Source organism: Tetrapisispora phaffii, chromosome 1, assembly GCF_000236905.1.
Source record: "Tetrapisispora phaffii CBS 4417 chromosome 1, complete genome".
Classification (NCBI taxonomy): Eukaryota; Fungi; Ascomycota; class Saccharomycetes; order Saccharomycetales; family Saccharomycetaceae; genus Tetrapisispora; species Tetrapisispora phaffii.
In genome coordinates this window covers 828,529-848,612 of record NC_016520.1, presented here as the reverse complement: position 1 = coordinate 848,612, position 20,084 = coordinate 828,529, and the positions used below count along the sequence as shown (strand labels likewise).

The window sequence follows — 20,084 nt, the reverse complement described above, 5'->3', positions numbered from 1 at the left end:
ACATCTAAGTTAGTGTCATTAGCCACTTCAGTTGCTCTAGTATAGTCCATCTTCTTTATAGTTAAATAATCGATTGGTCCTTTATTAGTGTATTTAAACTATTCTATATAGAGTTAGAAGCCCTCTTATATATGAGTTGAACTGACAGTTGAATGAACACGTACACATGTTCATTCATCCTCCTAAGATCTTTAGTGCTGTATTGTACATCTGTGTTTATCGCGTAGCCATTTACATTGTAGTGAGAAATTTTCACCTACCACTTGGAAGATTGTTCTAGACCTTCTTTCCATTAGTAAGTGATCTATTAGTTCTGGACTCAAAGTGTCATAAACACTTAGTTCTGTCACATACACTACAATAATTCTGACAAAATGATAGTATTGATACAATTTTATTATATAACATTAGGTTTATTATTGTCTAACATGTGTGTTATTGAAAAGGCAACTATTAAGGTAATAATTTAAATTCAATTATCTAAATGTTTGATTCGTACTACAGCTTGAATGTTCTGAAGTACTATTTATTCATTTGACTAATATAACTGCATTCTTGCAGGCACCCATTATTTTCGGCTTGCGATAACATCTTTCTAAAAAAATAACAACTGGTATCATACTACTTATTCAGAAAGTTGGGGTTACAGTATTTTTAACTATAATGCCAGAGATTGGCTGCTCCTCAACATTGTTACAAACAATAAATGTGGAGTGAGTCCAAGAAATTGAGCTCGCGTGGCGTAATGGCAACGCGTCTGACTTCTAATCAGAAGATTGAGGGTTCGACCCCCTCGTGAGTGCTTGCTTTCTTTCATGCAATCCGGGATAGTTTAATGGTTAGAATCCGCGCTTGTCGCGTGCGGGATCGGGGTTCAATTCCCCGTTCCGGAGTATTTTTTTAATCTTCTGTCTATAAGAAGATATATATATATTCATTGTAAAGAAATATAACAAAGTGTAATATGATTAGTTCAGTTTAATTTGCCTAATGCATAAATATAGCTACTCTTATTAAAGTTATCTGATTTTTTTAATTTTAGTAAGAAAGAGAATTGATCTTATAATTATATTTCTTTGTTTAAAGCAATACGTAGGAGAGTTAATGTTTCAACCATTAAATACCTATTTTGATCACTAAAATTAAATTTCATTACATAAATTCTTATCTGTGATTAAGTGGACTTGAAATCAATCTATAATTCATTCTTTTCTTTTCTTTTTCTCTATTTATTTATATTTACTTAACTAAAAAGACAAAAAGAAGAACCTTTTTGAAAATAAAGGATTTTATATAAAAGAGATCATTATACTGCATATTTTTTGGTCCATTCTTTTGCTGTAGCTTCATATTTTGGCCTATCTGTTTTGTATAAATGGGCGATTTCAGGGACTAATGGATCATCTGGGTTGGCATCTGTTAATAGAGAACAAATGGACAATAAAACCTTTGAAATTGTTAAAGCTGGGGACCATTGATCTTTTAAGATATCTAAACAAATATTACCATTTGCGTTGATATTAGGATGATATATTTTAGTTGTGAATGAAATCTTTGGTGGTTTGAATGGATAGTCAGTTGGGAAATGGATAGATAAAAAGAAAACACCACCAGCGTATGGAGAGTCTGGTGGACCCATAATAGAAGCTTGCCAATGGTAAATATCATCACCTACTGGGCCTGCGGAACATGAGGTAGGAGGATCTCTATTATAAGTAACAGTTGAAAGCTAATAATCAATATTTTTGTTATTGTATTTTTTTAAAAAAGCATTCACCAAAAAAAAAAAGACATACAATAACACAAAATAACGAATTAACACATTCAATAGATATCAGTTAGTAAAATTAGAATATTCAGAATATCAAATAAAGAAACATATATTTATAAAAATCGAGAAAATAAAGACACACACTGATAGAAACTAGAAAAGTTCTCTGTTTCAAACAAACCAAATCGCACTTATAACAACATAAAACAATACTTTGAATAGTTTCTTTCAACAGCCTTAATTTCTTTCTTTTCTCATATCTATAGCTTTTGTTTCCAAAATAAAACCAAACTAATTTTAAACATACCTTCCAAGATCATTTAATTCTTTTGTAATACGTTTTAATGAGGACATTATCTCTAGTTTTCTTAATGTAGTTCTAGTTTTAGACTTTTTTGCCTTAGTAGAGTTAAGATAAATACAAATATATAAATAAGAGTGTTTTAAATATTACTAAGAAAAAGAACTATGTATATATATATAACAAAATAAAATCCCTATATATATATATATCTATCTAATAGAATCGCATTAGTCAGAAATTGAGTTAAATTCTTTATAATAAATTATTAGTTAGCAAAATTAACTTCAAGCAAAAAAAATAAATAGAAAGAGAGTAGAGTAGGATGAACAAAAAAGAAAATAATTTGAAAACTGTAAGATACTACCACTTTTAGTATTATTGAATATTAAATATCTTGAATATCTTGAATAGCTAGTAATTGTACAGGTTCTCTATACTTCGTGGTGCTTCTTTTCCTTTCCATCGCTTTATTTTTTTGTTTTACAACTGTTGCCTATTGTAATGTATATATATTTATATAGAGTTAGAGTGGTGGTAATATTGAGGTCTCGAACGGTTTTTTAAGAATAGAAATGTTTCTGCATCGAAAAGTAGAAAGAAATTTTGAAAAACAGTGAAATATTTGAGGACAATGGCTTTTTTTGCAATGAGAAGTACGTAGAATGTGACGACCGGAACACAAAAAATAATAAAATAAACACAAAGACAGAAGAAGAACGGATGAAGGCGTGGAAGTAGAGAATTAGAAGTTGAAGAGTGTTACACCACTGCCAACCATATATCACGTACACGATAGTTGTCAATACGGTAGTTCCGTATGTACATATATGGTGTTGGTCAGTGTGTTTAGTATGTAAACGATTCTCTACCAAATATTTATGGCGAAAGGCTTGCATGATCTTAATGGTTTTAAACTGAGAAACTCAGATAATAATAGTAGTAGTAACTAGACATATTTAGATAACTTTCTTGGAATCTCTTAAGTGGGCTGGTTTTCTATCTTTAGTTTCACTGTTTCACAGTAACTGCCACCGCACAAAACTAGAGACTAAGTGATTCTTGTGATCCTTTTGTTTTTTAACCCTTGAGATATTTACGTACATAGCGATCTGTTGTTTGTTTTTTGTATAAACTTTTTCGAACCAATAGAAAACAGGGTAACAGGGATATCTGTGTCTGTGATCTTTTTATTGTCATGGGTTTTAATCTAGGGTGTGCGTTACCCGAAATGTAAAATTTTTTAAGAAAATTTAAATTTAAGAAAATTTTTTATAATTGTTAATAACCACTAGTAAGCAAGATTAATAAATTGTCTTGTAAGGTTAGAATGCGGGTTCTTTTACATAGTTAAGATATTCTTTTATGCTGGAAAAAAAATTTGGTTAGGCGATGAGTTTAATAAGTTTTGCGATGAGCTAAAATTTATCATTACTATGAATAAATGATGGAATGATTAGTATGAAATTAAAAGATAAGATTTATATATCTTGGTATAAGTCTATAGTCAGTCTTTTTGTACATTGATGTGTTTATTTTTTAATTCCAGATTTAAACTTCCTTTCAAAAGGCCTATATAAAGGTACATACAAGAAGATCAGAAACAGTAATGAGTGGTAGTGTAGATTTATCTGCTTTGAAAGAAAAAGTTTCATCGAAACTTAAGAGTTCAAACATGAAACAAAAGGATAAAAAACCAACAAAATCATTTAAAACTGAAAATAAGATTGAAGATGAAGAGCTACGTCATGAAGCTTTGGCCCTGGGTGCTTCTGAAAAGGATTTAGAATTAATTGGTGATGACCAAGATGATGATTTATCTGAACAAGAATTTGGAGCGGATGAAGGTGAAGAGGAAGAGGAGTTCAAAGATGATTTACAGAAATTTATGAAAAATATTGGTTTGGATAAGCATGTGCAAGAAGGTGTTGAAGAAGAAGAATCTCTTAGTTCAACCAAAGAAGAACAAGTTGAAGAGGAAGAACCAGAATCAGACGAAGAAGAACAAGAACAAGAACAAGAAGATGAAGAAATAGAAGAATCTGAACCTGAAACTAAGGAAAACTCTAATTCTAAAAGCAAAGACTTTGTTGCAGACCTACATATGGTCAGATCTGATAAATTAATCGTGCCAATTGAAACAGCTTGGTATAACGTCGAATTGGATCCAAAGATTGAAAAAAATATCAAGAATGATTACATCAAATTAAACAAAGAACAAATCGAAAAATTACTAGAGAGAGGTAAACAAGTCTTGGAAAAGGATAATCAAACTTACTACCAAGAATTTTCGAAAGATTCTTCTCAAAGAAAGTTCATGTCTCAAATTTTATCAGATGGTACATTAAACGATAAAATTTCTGCTGTCACATTATTAATTCAAGAGGCTCCATTGCATAATACAAAATCAATTGATACTTTAATGTCTTATTGCAACAAAAAATCAAGAAATTCAGTCTTGCAAAGTTTAAACGCTTTAAAAGATTTATTGTTGAACGGTTTATTACCAGACAGAAAACTAAGATATTTCAAAAACCAACCTGGTTTATCAACTAATTTGAATGATAGAACATTGGCTATATTTTACTTCGAAGATTACTTAAAGAAAACCTTTTTCAGCATTTTAGAAATTTTGGAAAAATTATCCCACGATCCAATTATTCATGTAAGAAATCAAGTCTTAAACCATATCTTTGATTTCATTAGTGCTAAACCTGAACAAGAATTTAACTTGTTGAAATTAGGTGTTAACAAATTAGGTGATATCGATTCAAAAGTTGCTTCTAAAACTTCACATTTATTATTGAAACTAGAGCAGGCACATCCAAATATGAAAAGTGTTATTATTGATTCAATAGTTGATACAATCTTAAGACCAAACTCCGATTATCATGCAACTTATTATGCCGTTATTACATTAAATCAAACTATCTTAAGAAAATTCGAAGATGAAGTCGCTAATAAGTTGATTAAAACTTATTTCACTTTATTTGAAAAATTCCTACTTGATACTGATAAAGATAATGCCGAAAACAAAGATATTGAAGTTAAAAGTGATGCTAGAGGTTATGAAAATAAGAGAAAGAAGAATTTCAAGAAAGGTAAAAATGGTGGCAAATCAGTAAAGAATGAGCAAAAGACTGAAGAAGAAGTTATCTCCGAAAAGAACTCTAAATTATTTAGTGCTCTATTGACAGGTGTCAACCGTTCTTTCCCATTTGCCCAACTAGCATCTACAGTTTACGAACCACATTTAGATACCTTATTCAAAATTACACATTCCTCCAACTTCAATACATCTATCCAAGCGTTAGTTTTAATTAACCAAGTTACTTTCAAAGCTAAGTTAAACTCTGATAGATATTACAAAACTCTTTACGAAAGTTTACTCGATCCAAGATTAATTTCTTCTTCAAAACAAGGTATCTATTTAAATTTACTTTACAAGTCATTGAAGAGGGATACAGGTGATATTGCCAGAGTTGAAGCATTTGTTAAGAGAATTTTACAAGTTTCTTTACATTGGTTAAATGCTGGTACTATCGCCGGTTTCTTATATTTATTAATCCAATTAATTAAAGTCTTCCCAGAAATTAAGAATTTATTAACAAATACCATCGTTGACCATGAATATGCTAGTGACAACGAAGAAGAATCCAGCATTGAAAAGAAAGTTAGAGTTTATGATCCTCGTAAGCGTGATCCAAAGTTCGCTAATGCTGATAAAGCTTCTTTATGGGAAATCACAGATTTCTTGAACCATTACCACCCTACAGTTCAAACGTACGCTTCTGCTATCGTAAATGCTAGCAAAAGTAAAAAAGAAGATATCAATAAAATTGAAAACGATGAAGATAATATTGAGATTGTCAAGCCAGATTTAGGTCTATTCACACTTACTCATTTCTTAGATAGATTTGTTTACAGAAATGCCAAGACTAAAACTACTACCAAAGGTGGTTCCATCATGCAACCTCTATTTGGTGGTTCTCAAATCAATGATTCTTTATTAGTGAAAAGTACCGATAACATTGACAGAGTTGGCGAGGCTCCAATGAATTCTATTGATTGGTTAAACACTAAAGTTAGCAACATCAAACCGGATGAAAAGTTTTTCTATCAATATTTCTCGAATAAAAAGAGTGCTATTAGAAAACATAATAAAGATTCATCAAAGAGGGACACTTTTGACGAAGACAGTGATCTAGATGAGACAGAAATTTGGGATGCTCTAGTGAAATCTAGACCTGATATTGAAGAAGATAGTGAAGATGATCTAGACCTTTCAATGAGTGATTTCACCGACAGTGAAAACGAAGATGAAGATATCGGTGCAATCGAAGGTATGTCTGATGATGATGAAGAAGAAGGACGTGAAATCTCTGACAACGAAGCCAAAGAGCTAGAGGCTATGTTCAACCAAGACATTACTGCTGTTGAAGATGTAAACGAAGAAGGTAAATTTGACTCCAGTGATGAAGATGAAGATGAACAATTCTATAGTTTCCGTGATGAAGAGAACGATATTATTTCATCATCATCATCTGAAGAAGAAGAAGAAGTTGAACAAAAGAAACCTGGTAATATGAAACGTAAACACGAAAATAGTGATCCTAAAGAAACTACCTCAAATAAAAAACAAGATAGAAAGAAAGAAATTAAGAAACTACCACTATTTGCATCTGCTGAAGATTATGCTCAATATCTAAATTCCGATGAAGATTAAAGATAACCTCTCGGAATTTGATAAAACATAAATTGAGAAACGAGATCAAAACATTCTCAAGGCCAACGCCAAAATATATATACAAATAAATATACTAACTTTCATAAACAATGGATAGTAGTGTTTATCTCTTGATATTATTGATAGCTATATCCATATCAATATAACTAATAATTTTTGTTCAATACAATGCAATACAACGCAAATAAATAAACATGTTTCAATGAGTGGTCCTCTCATTCATAACCTGATACACACTCTTAGAGCAACTGAAAAATTAAGCGCTATGGTAATTTTACGTTACAGTAGAAAATGTAAATATTGAAATAATTATGCTGTCGCATTATGATGTAAGACTTTAAATGAGTAACACATTCTTCGGTTGTTTAACAGTGAAAACCGATGTTGTACCAAATTAGGAAATTATGGAAGCCAAATGTGAAACAACCTTTCCAGAGCCGAAGACTGCAAAGTTACTTAGAGAAATAATTTTTGGGGAAGAAAGGTCTGTAGGAAATATTGTAAGAATAGACATTTCTGCAGTGCGCAAAATGTACACTAAATGTTATACACCAGTGATGAACTTGCAGGAAGGTTTATGGTTTTTGGAACAATTGGGACATACATGGATCTCTCTGTGTTGCTTTGCTTTCTCTTTTAATTTACTGTGGGGGACATTTGATCTCAGAATATACTCGAGATCTAACGTCTATGTTCTTGTTCAGTTCGTAACGTTATTGGACGTTACAAATGCTACAATATATGTGATATATCTATACACACATGCATATTAATAGAACAAGAAGTGTTTTTAAATCGGCGTTATTGTTCTAACTATGTGATATTTTATATTTGTATGGTAGATGTGTTGTCGATATTTCTAAAAGCTACTTATCTGCTATTGGTCTTTTAAAAAGAAACATAGACATACAATTTCTTAGATAAATATGTATGCATATATGGTATAACTTTTCTATTTCAGGAGCTATTTCATATTTACTCCTGCATAATTATCGGAATTTGTTAATACAGAACACGAAACCGTATTCTGTACACGGTATTAGATCTATTTTTGGTAAGCTTGTTATTTCAGTAAACGTAATTCATCAACTATCATAAGTTCAATATATATATATATTGGTTTTGTTTTTGTTTGAATAAAAATCAAAGTCGTTCTTATTTTCTATTTGTTTAGTATTGTTGATTGCACAAGATCATTAAACTGCCTTTGTACATATAAATGTTCTGAAATATTTCACTTTTTGAAATTTTATAAATATAGAAAATATAGATGGTATCAAAACAAAAATTATTAATAAATACATTTTTTACTGTGACACAGTAACCGATACCTTACCATAACATTTTCATAATATTCTTTTCAGAGTCAACAGATATTAAGAACTGCAGGCAATAAAATGACCGAGTTAGAAGATATTTCCAAGATAAAAGTATTTGATGTCTATACAAATATTGATGGTGTTGTTCAGAGTTCACTCCATGATGTTTTCCGGTACAAAGATACAGTGAACCAAGAGACACTACTTACAACCAGTACTTCAGTCAATACCTACACCAAAACGGATGGCCTTGATGACAGAAATGAAGAAATCGAAAGTGATAGTTCTCTAAAAACTATTGAATTACTCAATACAGGAATTGGTGAAAAATCAGATAAATTAAATAAAGAGTTTTTCAATAATTTAAAGAATACAAAACATAATGTGAATAATAACAGACTACAGTTAAGTCAGCCGAACTCCTGTTCCATAGATAGATTCAATAGGACTACTGATGTTTATCTGACTCCGGATACTACTGTGAAAACTAGCTCGAACAGTAGTGTCAGTAATCTAGCATCGCTTTATGGGAATGATAAATGGACATCCAATATTGAAAATGCTTTTGTAGATTCATTAAGAATCATAATGAAGAACGGTACATACAAGATAAAGATATTCGATAAAAATTATGGGAGAAATGAATTGATTTCTATGTACATAAAACATAAAACGGGAGAAGTAAGAACTAAGAAACAAATATCATCACATATCCAAGTATTAAAAAAGGCATTTAAGTCAAAAATTGAAGGAAAGTTGAAATTAGATCGGTTAGAAACCGAAATGCACAATTTGATAGAAAATGGTGCTGAGCCAACTGAAAAAACAATACATACTTTTTTTACTGTTTTCGAAAACATTATAAAGGACATCGAAAAAGAAAGAGGAGATCATTTTGGTAAACATAATTTGAACAACTCAAATTTAATAACTCCATTAACATCGAAGCTTGACGATTCCTCTTTTCTAAGCAATGACAAAGTTGGTCTTATTAGTGATGATTCAAAAATGTATTCACCTTCTACAGCACTTTCACATGCTAAAATGATTTATAAAAATCTGAAAGATTACACCTGTGTTTTATCAGTTAACTATTCAAAAGTTTTTATAGATGATTCTCCTAAAGAGGAAGAACACCAAGACAAATCTGCTCAACCAAATGATATGAGAAATGATAGCTCTACGTTATCTAAAACTGGTAGCATAAAAAAACCAGCTCATATGAAAACCAATGGAAAAGATTCGATTTCTAGAAGTTCACTGATAAAACTTGCCAAAAAAGTGAAATTACAACAAAGACAGCTTATAGAAGATAAGATGACAGTTAATGAGAGTTTACCTGGGACATGCGCCAGACAAGCTTTTGCTAAAATTACAACTACTTACTCAAATGGTCAATTACAAACGAAAATGAATCCTGCTGCTTCTTCATCTGGATCATCAGGGAATAGCAATTATAATATCTCTATAATACAAAATCAACCACAACCTTACTTGGTGCAATATCCATCATTTCTGTCAAGTGCTTCCTCTTTACCGTTAATGCCGCAACCAAATATCGTATACCCACATCAACAACAACAGTTACCGTTTCTATTACAGGGTATGGTATCCCCAACTTATTCGAATTTTAGAATGCTTCAACCAGCACCCACATCCCAGCAATTTTATAATTCAAATCATGGAATAAGGCAAATGGTTGAATCATACAAAATTTCGTCTCCACCTCCACAAACAGTTCTACGATCACATAGATTCCAAGGTCCAGATTCAAATGCAAACGCAAATTAATATAAAGAAATAGAATTGTACAACCTTTTCAGCTTTTTGATCTCTACATACCACTATATACAATGCTTTACTTACTTCTGGAATCAACTTATCTGTGATAAGTTATTTTTATATTATTTTATGTACGCCTTTGTATAAATACAAATAACTGAAAGTATCGATTCACTTTCATTGAAGTTATATTTAGCTAGCAATGGCGAACTCCTAAGGAATTATTGCTTGCTCTACAATTTGTTTAGAAACTTTGATAAATAAGATTTTACACTAATATAAAATCATTCTGCTAATTATTATTAATTTTCCACCACGTATCTTTACAACCTTTGACACGAAATATTATTCATCTGAAATATTAATATCCTTTTAATTTAATAAAAACTCTTAAATTATTTACAGCATCTGTGATATATTTTGACTTATTGCAACTGTGGCTGAATCGAAATGCTTTAAATGAAATTTTGAGTCTTTGATGTACGTTGCCAAGGAATTAAACACGCAGGTAAGATTGATTTTTAAATTTTATAGTAACTGCGGAGGTTACAAGATAAATTCATTAGGCAATTGACAGAGTATTAATTTTATGACTACTGTGATTTCCTTTTTCGAATTAGTACGTTCGAATCTCATCGAAAAAAAGTTCACTCTATTTAGATAAAATATTATTACAATTATTGTATATAAACCTCATATTTTAATGTATTTTATGGCTAGTGGATATAACCCTCTCTATTATCTTTATGGTCCAATGAAAATAAAAATTACATCAATTGGATAGAGCACAAAGTATACAATAATGCTAGTGCATCGGTTAAAAGAACTAAGGCTAGGGAATAGATCTTTCAATATTTATCTTTCCAAAAAGATATTGAAAAGGCAATACCAAGTCTTGTCAGGTACTGATTTAGCCAGAGTTATTAGAGAACATGCTGCTGTTGAAATAAAAGATATTCAGAAAAAATATCCAGAGTTTAAGCCAACACTAAAGATTATTCAAGTTGGTAATAGACCCGACTCTTCCACCTATGTCAAAATGAAATTAAAGGCTTCCAAAAGTAGTGGTATCGATTGTATTATCGAAAAAATGCCTGAAGATATCTCTGAACCAGAATTGCTAAGAGAAATTACGCATATTAACAACGATAATTCTATAAACGGCGTCTTAATACAATTGCCTCTGCCAAAACATTTGAATGAAAGTGTAATAACCAATAAAGTTTCTTACAAAAAAGACGTAGACGGTTTTCACCGTTTTAATGCTGGTGAATTGGCTAAGAAGAATGGATCACCATATTTTATACCTTGTACTCCAAATGGGGCTATGAAATTATTGGAGGAAACGAAAATTGATCTGACTGGTAAGAATGTTGTTGTTTTAGGAAGATCTGACATTGTTGGTAACCCAATGGCATCGCTATTAAAAAGTAAGAATGCTACAGTGACAGTATGTCATAGTAAAACAAAAAAATTACCACAATTTTTATCATCTGCGGATATAGTAATTGCTGCAATTGGTAAACCTGAATTTGTTAAAGGTGAATGGCTGAAAAAAGATACCATCGTAATCGATGTAGGTATTAACTATGTATCAGATTCTACTAAAAAATCTGGTCTAAAATTAGTTGGTGATGTTGATTTTGAATCTTCTAAAGACAAAGCTTCATTTATCACACCTGTTCCTGGCGGAGTTGGTCCAATGACAGTTGCGATGCTAGTAAGCAATGTTTTACAAGCTGCAAAATTACAATTAAAAGAATCAGAGAAATTACCTGAAATTAAACCTCTATTACTTAAAATACAAAAACCTACCCCATCAGATATTGAAATTTCAAGAGCACAAGAACCCAAGCCAATAGGCGTTATTGCTGAAGAACTAAATATCAAGGAAAATGAATTAGAATTATTTGGTCATACTAAGGCAAAAATCTCATTATCTATACTAGATAGATTAAAAACACGTAAAAACGGTAAATACATTTTAGTTGCTGGTATAACACCAACACCAATGGGTGAAGGTAAGTCCACTACCACATTAGGCTTAGTACAAGCTCTAACCGGCCATTTAAAGAAAAACTCAATTGCTAATGTTCGTCAACCTTCAATGGGTCCTACATTTGGTGTCAAAGGTGGTGCCGCTGGTGGTGGTTATTCACAAGTTATACCAATGGATGAATTTAATATGCATTTGACTGGTGATATTCATGCAATTTCAGCGGCAAACAATTTATTGGCGGCTGCTATTGATACAAGAATGTTTCATGAATCCACTCAAAAGAATACTGAATCATTTTACAACAGGTTAATTCCTAAAAAGAAGGGAGAACGGTTTTTCACTCCTTCAATGTTAAGAAGGTTACAGAAATTAGACATTGCCAAGCAAAATCCTAACGATCTGTTACCTGAGGAAATTGAAAAATTTGCAAGATTAAACATAAATCCAGATTCGATTACAATTAGAAGAGTGGTCGATGTTAATGATAGAATGTTAAGACAAATTACTATTGGTGAATCTCCTACAGAAAAAGGTCACACAAGACAGACCGGATTCGATATAACTGTTGCTTCTGAATTAATGGCCATTCTTGCTCTCTCAAAGGACTTACAAGACATGAGAACACGTATCGGTAATATAGTAATAGGCTCTAATTACAATAACGAGCCATTGACTGTAGAAGATATAGGCTGTGCTGGAGCTCTAACTGCCTTATTGAAGGATGCAATTAAACCTAACTTAATGCAGAGTTTAGAAGGAACTCCCGTTATGGTACATGCAGGTCCCTTTGCTAACATCTCTATCGGGGCATCATCAGTAATTGCTGATAAAATTGCCCTCAAGTTGATGGGTACTCCTGCTAATATTGATGCTGAACCAGGTTACGTTGTTACAGAAGCTGGATTTGACTTTACCATGGGTGGTGAAAGATTTTTTAACATTAAATGTCGTACTTCAGGTTTAACTCCAAACGCTGTTGTACTTGTTGCCACTGTCAGAGCGCTGAAATTACACGGAGGAGCACCTGAAGTCAAGCCAGGGCAGCCTTTACCAAGTACCTATACTGAAGAAAATGTTGACCTAGTTAAAAAAGGCGTTTCAAACTTGTGCAAACAGATTGAAAATGTAAAACAATATAATATCCCGGTGGTAGTTGCAATTAACAGATTTGAAAGTGATACAGAAGCGGAATTACAAGTAATCAAGGATGCTTCATTAAATGCTGGTGCTTTTATGGCCGTGACTACGAACCATTTTGAAGAAGGTGGTAATGGTGCAATTGACTTGGCCAGAGCCGTTATTGAAGCATCTGAGTTACCAACGGATTTCAAATTTTTATATGATGTTAATGATTCCATTGAAAATAAACTAAATACCATTGTCCAAAAAATGTACGGAGGTGATAGCATTGAGTTATCTGACGTTGCCAAAGCAAAAATTGCTCAATACACTACGCAAGGCTTTGACAAGTTACCAATTTGCATAGCCAAAACACAATATTCACTTTCTCACGATCCAAAATTAAAGGGTGTTCCAATTGGATTTAAATTTACGATAAGAGATATTAGAGCATCAGTTGGTGCAGGATACTTATACGCTTTAGCGGCAGAAATACAAACTATTCCAGGTCTATCGACCTATGCTGGGTACATGAATGTTGAAATTGATGCGGATGGAAAAATTGAAGGTTTATTTTAATCATTTCCTCTTTGGACCTTATTTAGCACCACAATTAATTTCATGTAAAGTTTACTGTTGTAAAAAGTGAAAATGTGACTTCATTATATAGTTACTTAAATGTATTTTAGATGCACCATAAACATACTAATAATATTCATAACACTACTAGTTAAATAATGATTACAAATTTGTATTAAATGTATTATAATTACATAAAATAACAAAAAGGTACTAATTGTATGATTGAAAACAAATCAATATATAATATATTTTCTTGATTGATATTTTATTGTTATTATTAATGGAAAATTATTTATTGTTTTTTATAAATTATTAGATTTTAATAACTAAATAATTTAAGCATCTTCCTTCAATAAAGCTTCTCTCTTTTCAGCAACTCTTTGAGCTCTTCTTTCACGAGCAGCTCTGTTCTTCATTCTTCTAGCATCGGATTCTTCCTTCAAAGCAGTTTCACGTTGAGCGTTAGCCTTGGCTTGAATAATGTGTTCAACTAAAGCTCTCTTATGCTTGAAAGCGTTACCCTTAGATTCGTTATATAAAACGTGGTATAAGTGCTTGTCAATCTTGCCAGCATCTCTGTACTTGGACAATAATCTTCTTAAGACACGTAATCTTCTGATCCAGACGACTTGAGATGGTAAACGAGCTTCTCTGGTACCTTTTCTCTTACCGTAACCAGTGTGACGACCGTTTCTCTTAGATTCAGCGTAAGCTCTAGTTCTAGATCTAGAGTGAACAGTGACAGCCTTCTTGACGATGGTACCGTTCTTAACTAATCTTCTGATAGCATCTCTGGAGTTAGCTTGGGCAATTTCAGAGGCTTCGCTTGGGTCTAACCAAACCTTTCCCTTACCAACACCGATAACAGAAGCAGCAAGTCTTTTTTGAGTACGTAAGTTAGCCCTATTAGATATTGATATAATTATTATTTTTCAATAAAATCAAAAAAAAAATTAATAATTAATGTATAAAAATGTTAGTAAATTATATTGATATAGTTTTTGTGTACCATGCATAGTTGTACGCATACGTATGAAATATAATAATGACTTGTGGAAGTGAATTATCAACGGCAATTAATAGTTGTTTCAATAATATTTGATAATAAAAAAAAATACAACTGCTTCAAATATTCCTATTCCTTTACTCTCACTAAGTCCTGCATTGACTTAATAATGGTTCCGTATAAAATTTCCTTTCTCAATACATATGCAAGTGAAAAGACGTTTTATTTTCACAATTAACGTTTAACATTGGAATATTCAATCTTTCGAAAAGTAAACAATTTGCTTGTATCTAGATTGAGATTTAGTCACTCAAATAGTAATACCATTAAATAATGCTCATCTGCGATCTAAATTTATGTTTCATAATAATTGTGCTTAACTTCACATATTCATATCGTAATTGTATCTAGCAATGCATCAACAAATTTGTTCTTATAACATACATTTTGTTTTTGGGGTCCTTAACAACGAATTTCGAATACAGTTTCTTTAATTCAAGAATAAATACTAATAACAATTATAAACAATACAAGTTTTATATACGAAGATTGAGATTCAATAGATAGTGTACTTAATAAGAACTAACGATAGAACATTATATCAAAAGCCAAGTAATCTCTTGTTGTTTAGAATAATCAAGTAAGGATATTAAGATAGAAAGTACTAACAATAAATTAATTTATTGAAATTTCTCATATTATGAAAAGTGTATAGTACCAGAAACTATAATAACTAACTATCCAATCTAGTATGAATTATCTTCTTCTTACTATATTGACAATAATGATTTAGTATGTAGTAGTATTAAAAGTATACTGAATATTAAACAATAATATTGCAGAACCATACAATAATTAACTGAAAGCATCTCTTCGCATTTTGAAACTTTTTCAAAATTTTTCAGATTTTTCAGTGCGTCCTTTTCCAATTCTGGCTCGATGAGATTTTGCGTGTTGTTGTTGTTATTATACCGTAAATCAACCATATTTTCAAGCGTGATAAAAATAAAGTGCTTGTCAGTTTTTTCTTCGACCAACTGCAACCTAAGAAAGAAACTGACAACTAGTCTTCGATGAACAACAGTACTTACCGATTACTTACTATTCTGTAATTAGCTACAGCAGTTTATCTTTGACTTGTTTCAATATGGATACTCTACATTTCACTTCCGTTAAGTGCTACGATGTCTGAATACATAGTAGATAGTGCACGTGACCTAACAATTCCTTTCTTCAAATTTATCTATATTTTCGAATTTTGCTAAAAAAATAATTAATAAAGGTTTTGAAAGGATAGAAAAGCGGCTACAAAAATAGTAAAATGTATGGGTGTAATGTTTTTATTTTTACCAAAAGTGGCTTAAGTTTTCCAAGCAGAGGTAGAACAGTCACTTGAAAAACTAATAAAGTTACTTCTCATACGATAATATACTAAATAACTAACATCTTACAAAGTACTTAGAGGTCATGTAGCTTTCAAATTTACAATTACGGGCATCTGAACAATGTAGTTCACACGATCATGACTATTTCGTTTCAAATACTCTTAAGCTATCCATTATTTATTTATAAAGTTAAAAAACAATGTAGCCACTAGTATTGAATATCGTAGTCATTCCTTATATGCAGCCTTTGAATATATTGCTTAGCTGCAGCTACTGCGATTTTCTTGGATTTTCTTCAAAGGACCAACTGGACCCCACAACCCTGACCTTATTTTATGCTGTTATTAATATACAGTCTTATGTAATAGATAGCCACTTTTAATTAATATATATATATAAATGTATGGGATACGTTTGCATACTTGCAATTATTATATATTACTTAATATATAAGTTGTAAAGAACCAACATCGTCCATTTCTATTACATAATATCACACTGTTAAAATGTTTATACCTATAATATGTGGTATGAATAATTATGATTCAAATTACAAACCAAAATTGCAATCGACCAAGAAGAAGAATGGTGAACAACCAATAGATTTACCACCTTTACAACCAAGTGATTACGAAAACCTATATTGTCCAAATTGTCACAACTACAGTGCAAGACCCATTAAGAGAAGACAATTTTTCACAGTTTGGTTTATTCCGATTCTCCCTGTTTATTGGGGCAAACAAGTCAAATGTACAATTTGTAATTGGAGGCAGGACTTCAAAGATGAAGCACAGTTAAGAAAAATTGTAAATGAACAGAAAAATATAAGAAACAACCAACCACAAACGTATCAGGCACAACAACCTCCACAAATGTACCAAGCCCAACCGACGACACAAGCACCAGTGAATCAACAACCGCCGCAGACTTATCAACAGTTATATTCATAAAAAACAGCAGTTGAAAATGTATAAAAGTAACATAATAAGTAAAACTTTGCGCTTAATAATTTAATAACTAAGTAGAACTTCAATTATTTATTTCTTGTGTCTATTATTATTTAAATTACGAAATTAAAACAATGCCATTACCTCCATGCAGGTTTGTTAGTTGATTCAGATATATGACTGGATAGCATATTGCTAGTTTTACTCCTCGTCATTGAGCGTTTGGTTCCAGGGGGTTTACAATTCCCATTTTCAACAGCAACATTATTCATGGAAATTGAACGTGAAACAGAGGACTGATGGTATAGCCTATCGAATACTTGTGTTGATGAAGAGCGTGTGACTTGTGATTTTATGCTTGCACTTTTATTTGTATTATTCACAGAATGAGCATTATTGCTTGGTTTTGAGGGTGTAGGTATTACTTTACTTGTATTATTTACTCGAACATCCATGCGAGACGAGGATCTTCCAAATTCATTTGTATTATTACTGTTAAACAAAGTAGGGGTGCGATTTGAACTTGTATTTTGTTTTACAGTATTCATTATTCTTTTATTTGATGAATTTATAGTCGATTTTAAGAAATTGGGTGTCTTTAGTGGCTGCTGATTACTTAATTTTTTATTAATCACACTTTCACTATTATTCAGATTTTTTATATTTGTGTTATGAGATGATGTATTAACCATTGCTGCTTTTAATCGGAGTCTTCTTATACGTCTTGTTATATCGTTAACAGCAGGTGATGAAGTGGGTGGTGCAGGCATTGGAACTGATGCACTGTCATTTGCCTTCAATCTCTTAATTGTTAAGTCCAAATCTTTAATAGGACTTAAACGTAATTTCTTAGGAGTCACAGGAAACTCCATACTTTTATTATCCATTATATTATCGTGCTCATTTGTGTCTGCGTTGTTGTTTACTCTTGACTCCAACTCATCCATCACCGAGTTCACTATTCTTCTAGAGACGCCTATCGAATTAACAATATCTTGAGTTTTCAATGGACTTAAACTGAAACTCTTCGATGTTATATCATTCTCCATATCGCACAACACTTCTCCCCCATATGTAAAATTTGCATTTCCGCTGGTTCTATAATTTTCTACTTGACCATTCATATTTGGAAACAGCGCATTGTATGGCTCCACACAACACAATTAGCTTAATCTGCTATCGTTGTTGCTTGCTTAGTAGAGTTTCGAGATAGCTATTAATTGTAAAACAGCTGACATATAAATACAAATATATATATATATTTCACATATTATTTGATTTATTGATATTTTTTTTTCCAGTTCTTATTGACATTTTGGTTTAATTATTTTGATCTCGCTAAAAATGCCGTAGAGAGTGCACCGACAGAGGCAATACAAATTCGACAAATTGCCTAATTCGGACACACGCTGGATGAACTTTTTAGAGGTTCAAAGTGTCAGCTCAGAACCTATAGATACAATATATGAATAAAATGATTACGCTAGTAGTCCTTAAGGACATAAATCACATCGAGTAAGTAAGTATTGTTTAGTACACAGTAACGAAAAAATCCAACTATAACATTGTCATATTTTATTAACTTATACAACATTATTTTTATATATAGGTATATGTAGATCAGAAACTGAATGAGAAGATGCACTTGTATAGTATTTATATTATCATGCGAAGATTAACACATGCGAATGAAAATTTAATTATAGAGACGTAATAAATAATCCTTTGCGTCACCTATTATTGTGGCTACATATTCATCATTAACTAAAACTTTACCGATTGATTTATCTTCATTGAAAATAGTTTGAATATCATGAGTACTTTTATTATATTTAGAGATGAAATCATTATAACCTTTCACAGTAGAAATTTCCACTGGAGCACTTTTCATAAATGAGCCAGTAGAATCAGTGAATTCAACACCTTGTTTGTATAATAACGTAGACATTATGTGGATATTAATTTGTTAGGTTCTTGTTTATTTTGTATATTTATATTATAGAAAAGACCAAAAGATTCTTCTATAGGTACCCCTTTTTTGTATTTGTATGAATATATATGTATATATGTATATAAATATATATTTCTTTTTAATTTATAACACACAACATTTAAAGAAAAGCGAGAAAACCGATCTGTTAGGATTGTAAATCGATTTATGAATAATCCAGTTGCTTTATATATGATTTATAGAAAACCTCTTAAAAAATATGAGTATAATGGACTAAATCAAAAGCGAAAATAAAACATCTCATAGATCTACCTACCTTGTAAGTTTAAAGAGGATGAGAACCTTATCACACAGACAAAATAACACTATTACTAATTATTTAAATATTTGAAAAGCATCAAATAACTTACTAATGTTTCTCAAATTACAGTACTATTTTGTAAATCAGTAAGTAGCATAGTAATCACTTACTGTGCACACCTGCATAGATAATACGAAATATTACCGCCTTTAAGATTTTATTTTATTTTTGTATATTGCGCCTTACGGGATATAAAAGACACCCAAAGGACCCACCCATCTCAGCATAGTGTGTGCTACCGCACAGTATAGCGGCACGCTGCGTGGAAATATAAACTATTTTCACTCCCTGATTCGGTTCGCACTGATACGAGAAACGTATAGAAATCCTTTATTGAAAGACATTTGTGTTTTGTGTACGCGTGTGTGTTTGTGTGCATTCAGATTCTATACATGTTCTCCTTATCGTGTTGTATTAGTTTCTTTTCTTGCCTATCCTATGTCTATGTTTCTGGCGTACGAGAGGAAGAGGGTCAGGCGGTGGAGAATGGGTGTGGGTCAAATCATGGAGGCCATCCTAACAAGTCAACGCACAAACGAAATTGGCCCACTCCCTTAATTTTTTAAGTTTCTTTTTTGTTCTCCGAAGTTCTAGATGCGGGCAAAAAAAATGACGATCGGGGCTGGGTAATTACAACTGCGATTTCTATTTTATTTGACATGCCATCATCAATTTATTAGTAATAATAGCAAGATAGTACATACTGTACGACGTTTGCATATACCGTCTATTATATACCTGATTACACATGTGGTACAATTGTTGACCCTGTAACATATTTAAACATTCTTGTAATTATACTGTTTGTGTGCGT

General features: G+C 31.6%; 8 protein-coding genes and 2 non-coding genes across 10 annotated transcripts; 6 read left to right on the top strand and 4 right to left on the bottom strand.

Annotated features, from left to right (window-relative positions):
* Positions 1–731: 731 nt before the first annotated feature.
* TPHA0Atrna11R lies at positions 732–802 on the top strand. Its single transcript has one exon. It is a non-coding gene; the product is annotated as a tRNA-Arg (tRNA).
* A 19-nt stretch (positions 803–821) lies between these two features.
* On the top strand, positions 822–893 carry TPHA0Atrna9D. Its single transcript has one exon. It is a non-coding gene; the product is annotated as a tRNA-Asp (tRNA).
* A 413-nt stretch (positions 894–1,306) lies between these two features.
* On the bottom strand, positions 1,307–2,125 carry TPHA0A03850 (uncharacterized protein; the record flags this gene model as incomplete). Its single annotated transcript, XM_003683847.1, has 2 exons — positions 1,307–1,706; positions 2,079–2,125. The coding sequence occupies 2 exons, from the start codon at positions 2,123–2,125 to the stop codon at positions 1,307–1,309; spliced, it is 447 nt and encodes a 148-aa protein (XP_003683895.1).
* Positions 2,126–3,681: 1,556 nt separating this feature from the next.
* Positions 3,682–6,798, top strand: MAK21 (RNA-binding ribosome biosynthesis protein MAK21; the record flags this gene model as incomplete). The annotated part of the gene is made up of 1 exon (XM_003683846.1): positions 3,682–6,798. One exon carries the CDS (start codon positions 3,682–3,684, stop codon positions 6,796–6,798), a length of 3,117 nt encoding a protein of 1,038 aa, XP_003683894.1.
* Positions 6,799–8,216: 1,418 nt separating this feature from the next.
* On the top strand, positions 8,217–9,929 carry TPHA0A03830 (uncharacterized protein; the record flags this gene model as incomplete). Its single annotated transcript, XM_003683845.1, has 1 exon — positions 8,217–9,929. The coding sequence occupies one exon, from the start codon at positions 8,217–8,219 to the stop codon at positions 9,927–9,929; it is 1,713 nt and encodes a 570-aa protein (XP_003683893.1).
* A 793-nt stretch (positions 9,930–10,722) lies between these two features.
* MIS1 (trifunctional formate-tetrahydrofolate ligase/methenyltetrahydrofolate cyclohydrolase/methylenetetrahydrofolate dehydrogenase MIS1) lies at positions 10,723–13,617 on the top strand (the record flags this gene model as incomplete). The annotated part of the gene is made up of 1 exon (XM_003683844.1): positions 10,723–13,617. One exon carries the CDS (start codon positions 10,723–10,725, stop codon positions 13,615–13,617), a length of 2,895 nt encoding a protein of 964 aa, XP_003683892.1.
* A 338-nt stretch (positions 13,618–13,955) lies between these two features.
* On the bottom strand, positions 13,956–15,072 carry RPL19A (60S ribosomal protein eL19; the record flags this gene model as incomplete). The annotated part of the gene is made up of 2 exons (XM_003683843.1): positions 13,956–14,523; positions 15,071–15,072. Coding segments are annotated over 2 exons (570 nt in total).
* A 1,445-nt stretch (positions 15,073–16,517) lies between these two features.
* TPHA0A03800 (uncharacterized protein) lies at positions 16,518–16,961 on the top strand (the record flags this gene model as incomplete). The annotated part of the gene is made up of 1 exon (XM_003683842.1): positions 16,518–16,961. One exon carries the CDS (start codon positions 16,518–16,520, stop codon positions 16,959–16,961), a length of 444 nt encoding a protein of 147 aa, XP_003683890.1.
* Positions 16,962–17,098: 137 nt separating this feature from the next.
* SHE1 (She1p) lies at positions 17,099–18,082 on the bottom strand (the record flags this gene model as incomplete). Its single annotated transcript, XM_003683841.1, has 1 exon — positions 17,099–18,082. The coding sequence occupies one exon, from the start codon at positions 18,080–18,082 to the stop codon at positions 17,099–17,101; it is 984 nt and encodes a 327-aa protein (XP_003683889.1).
* A 572-nt stretch (positions 18,083–18,654) lies between these two features.
* TPHA0A03780 (uncharacterized protein) lies at positions 18,655–18,906 on the bottom strand (the record flags this gene model as incomplete). The annotated part of the gene is made up of 1 exon (XM_003683840.1): positions 18,655–18,906. One exon carries the CDS (start codon positions 18,904–18,906, stop codon positions 18,655–18,657), a length of 252 nt encoding a protein of 83 aa, XP_003683888.1.
* Between the last annotated feature and the right edge of the window lie 1,178 nt (positions 18,907–20,084).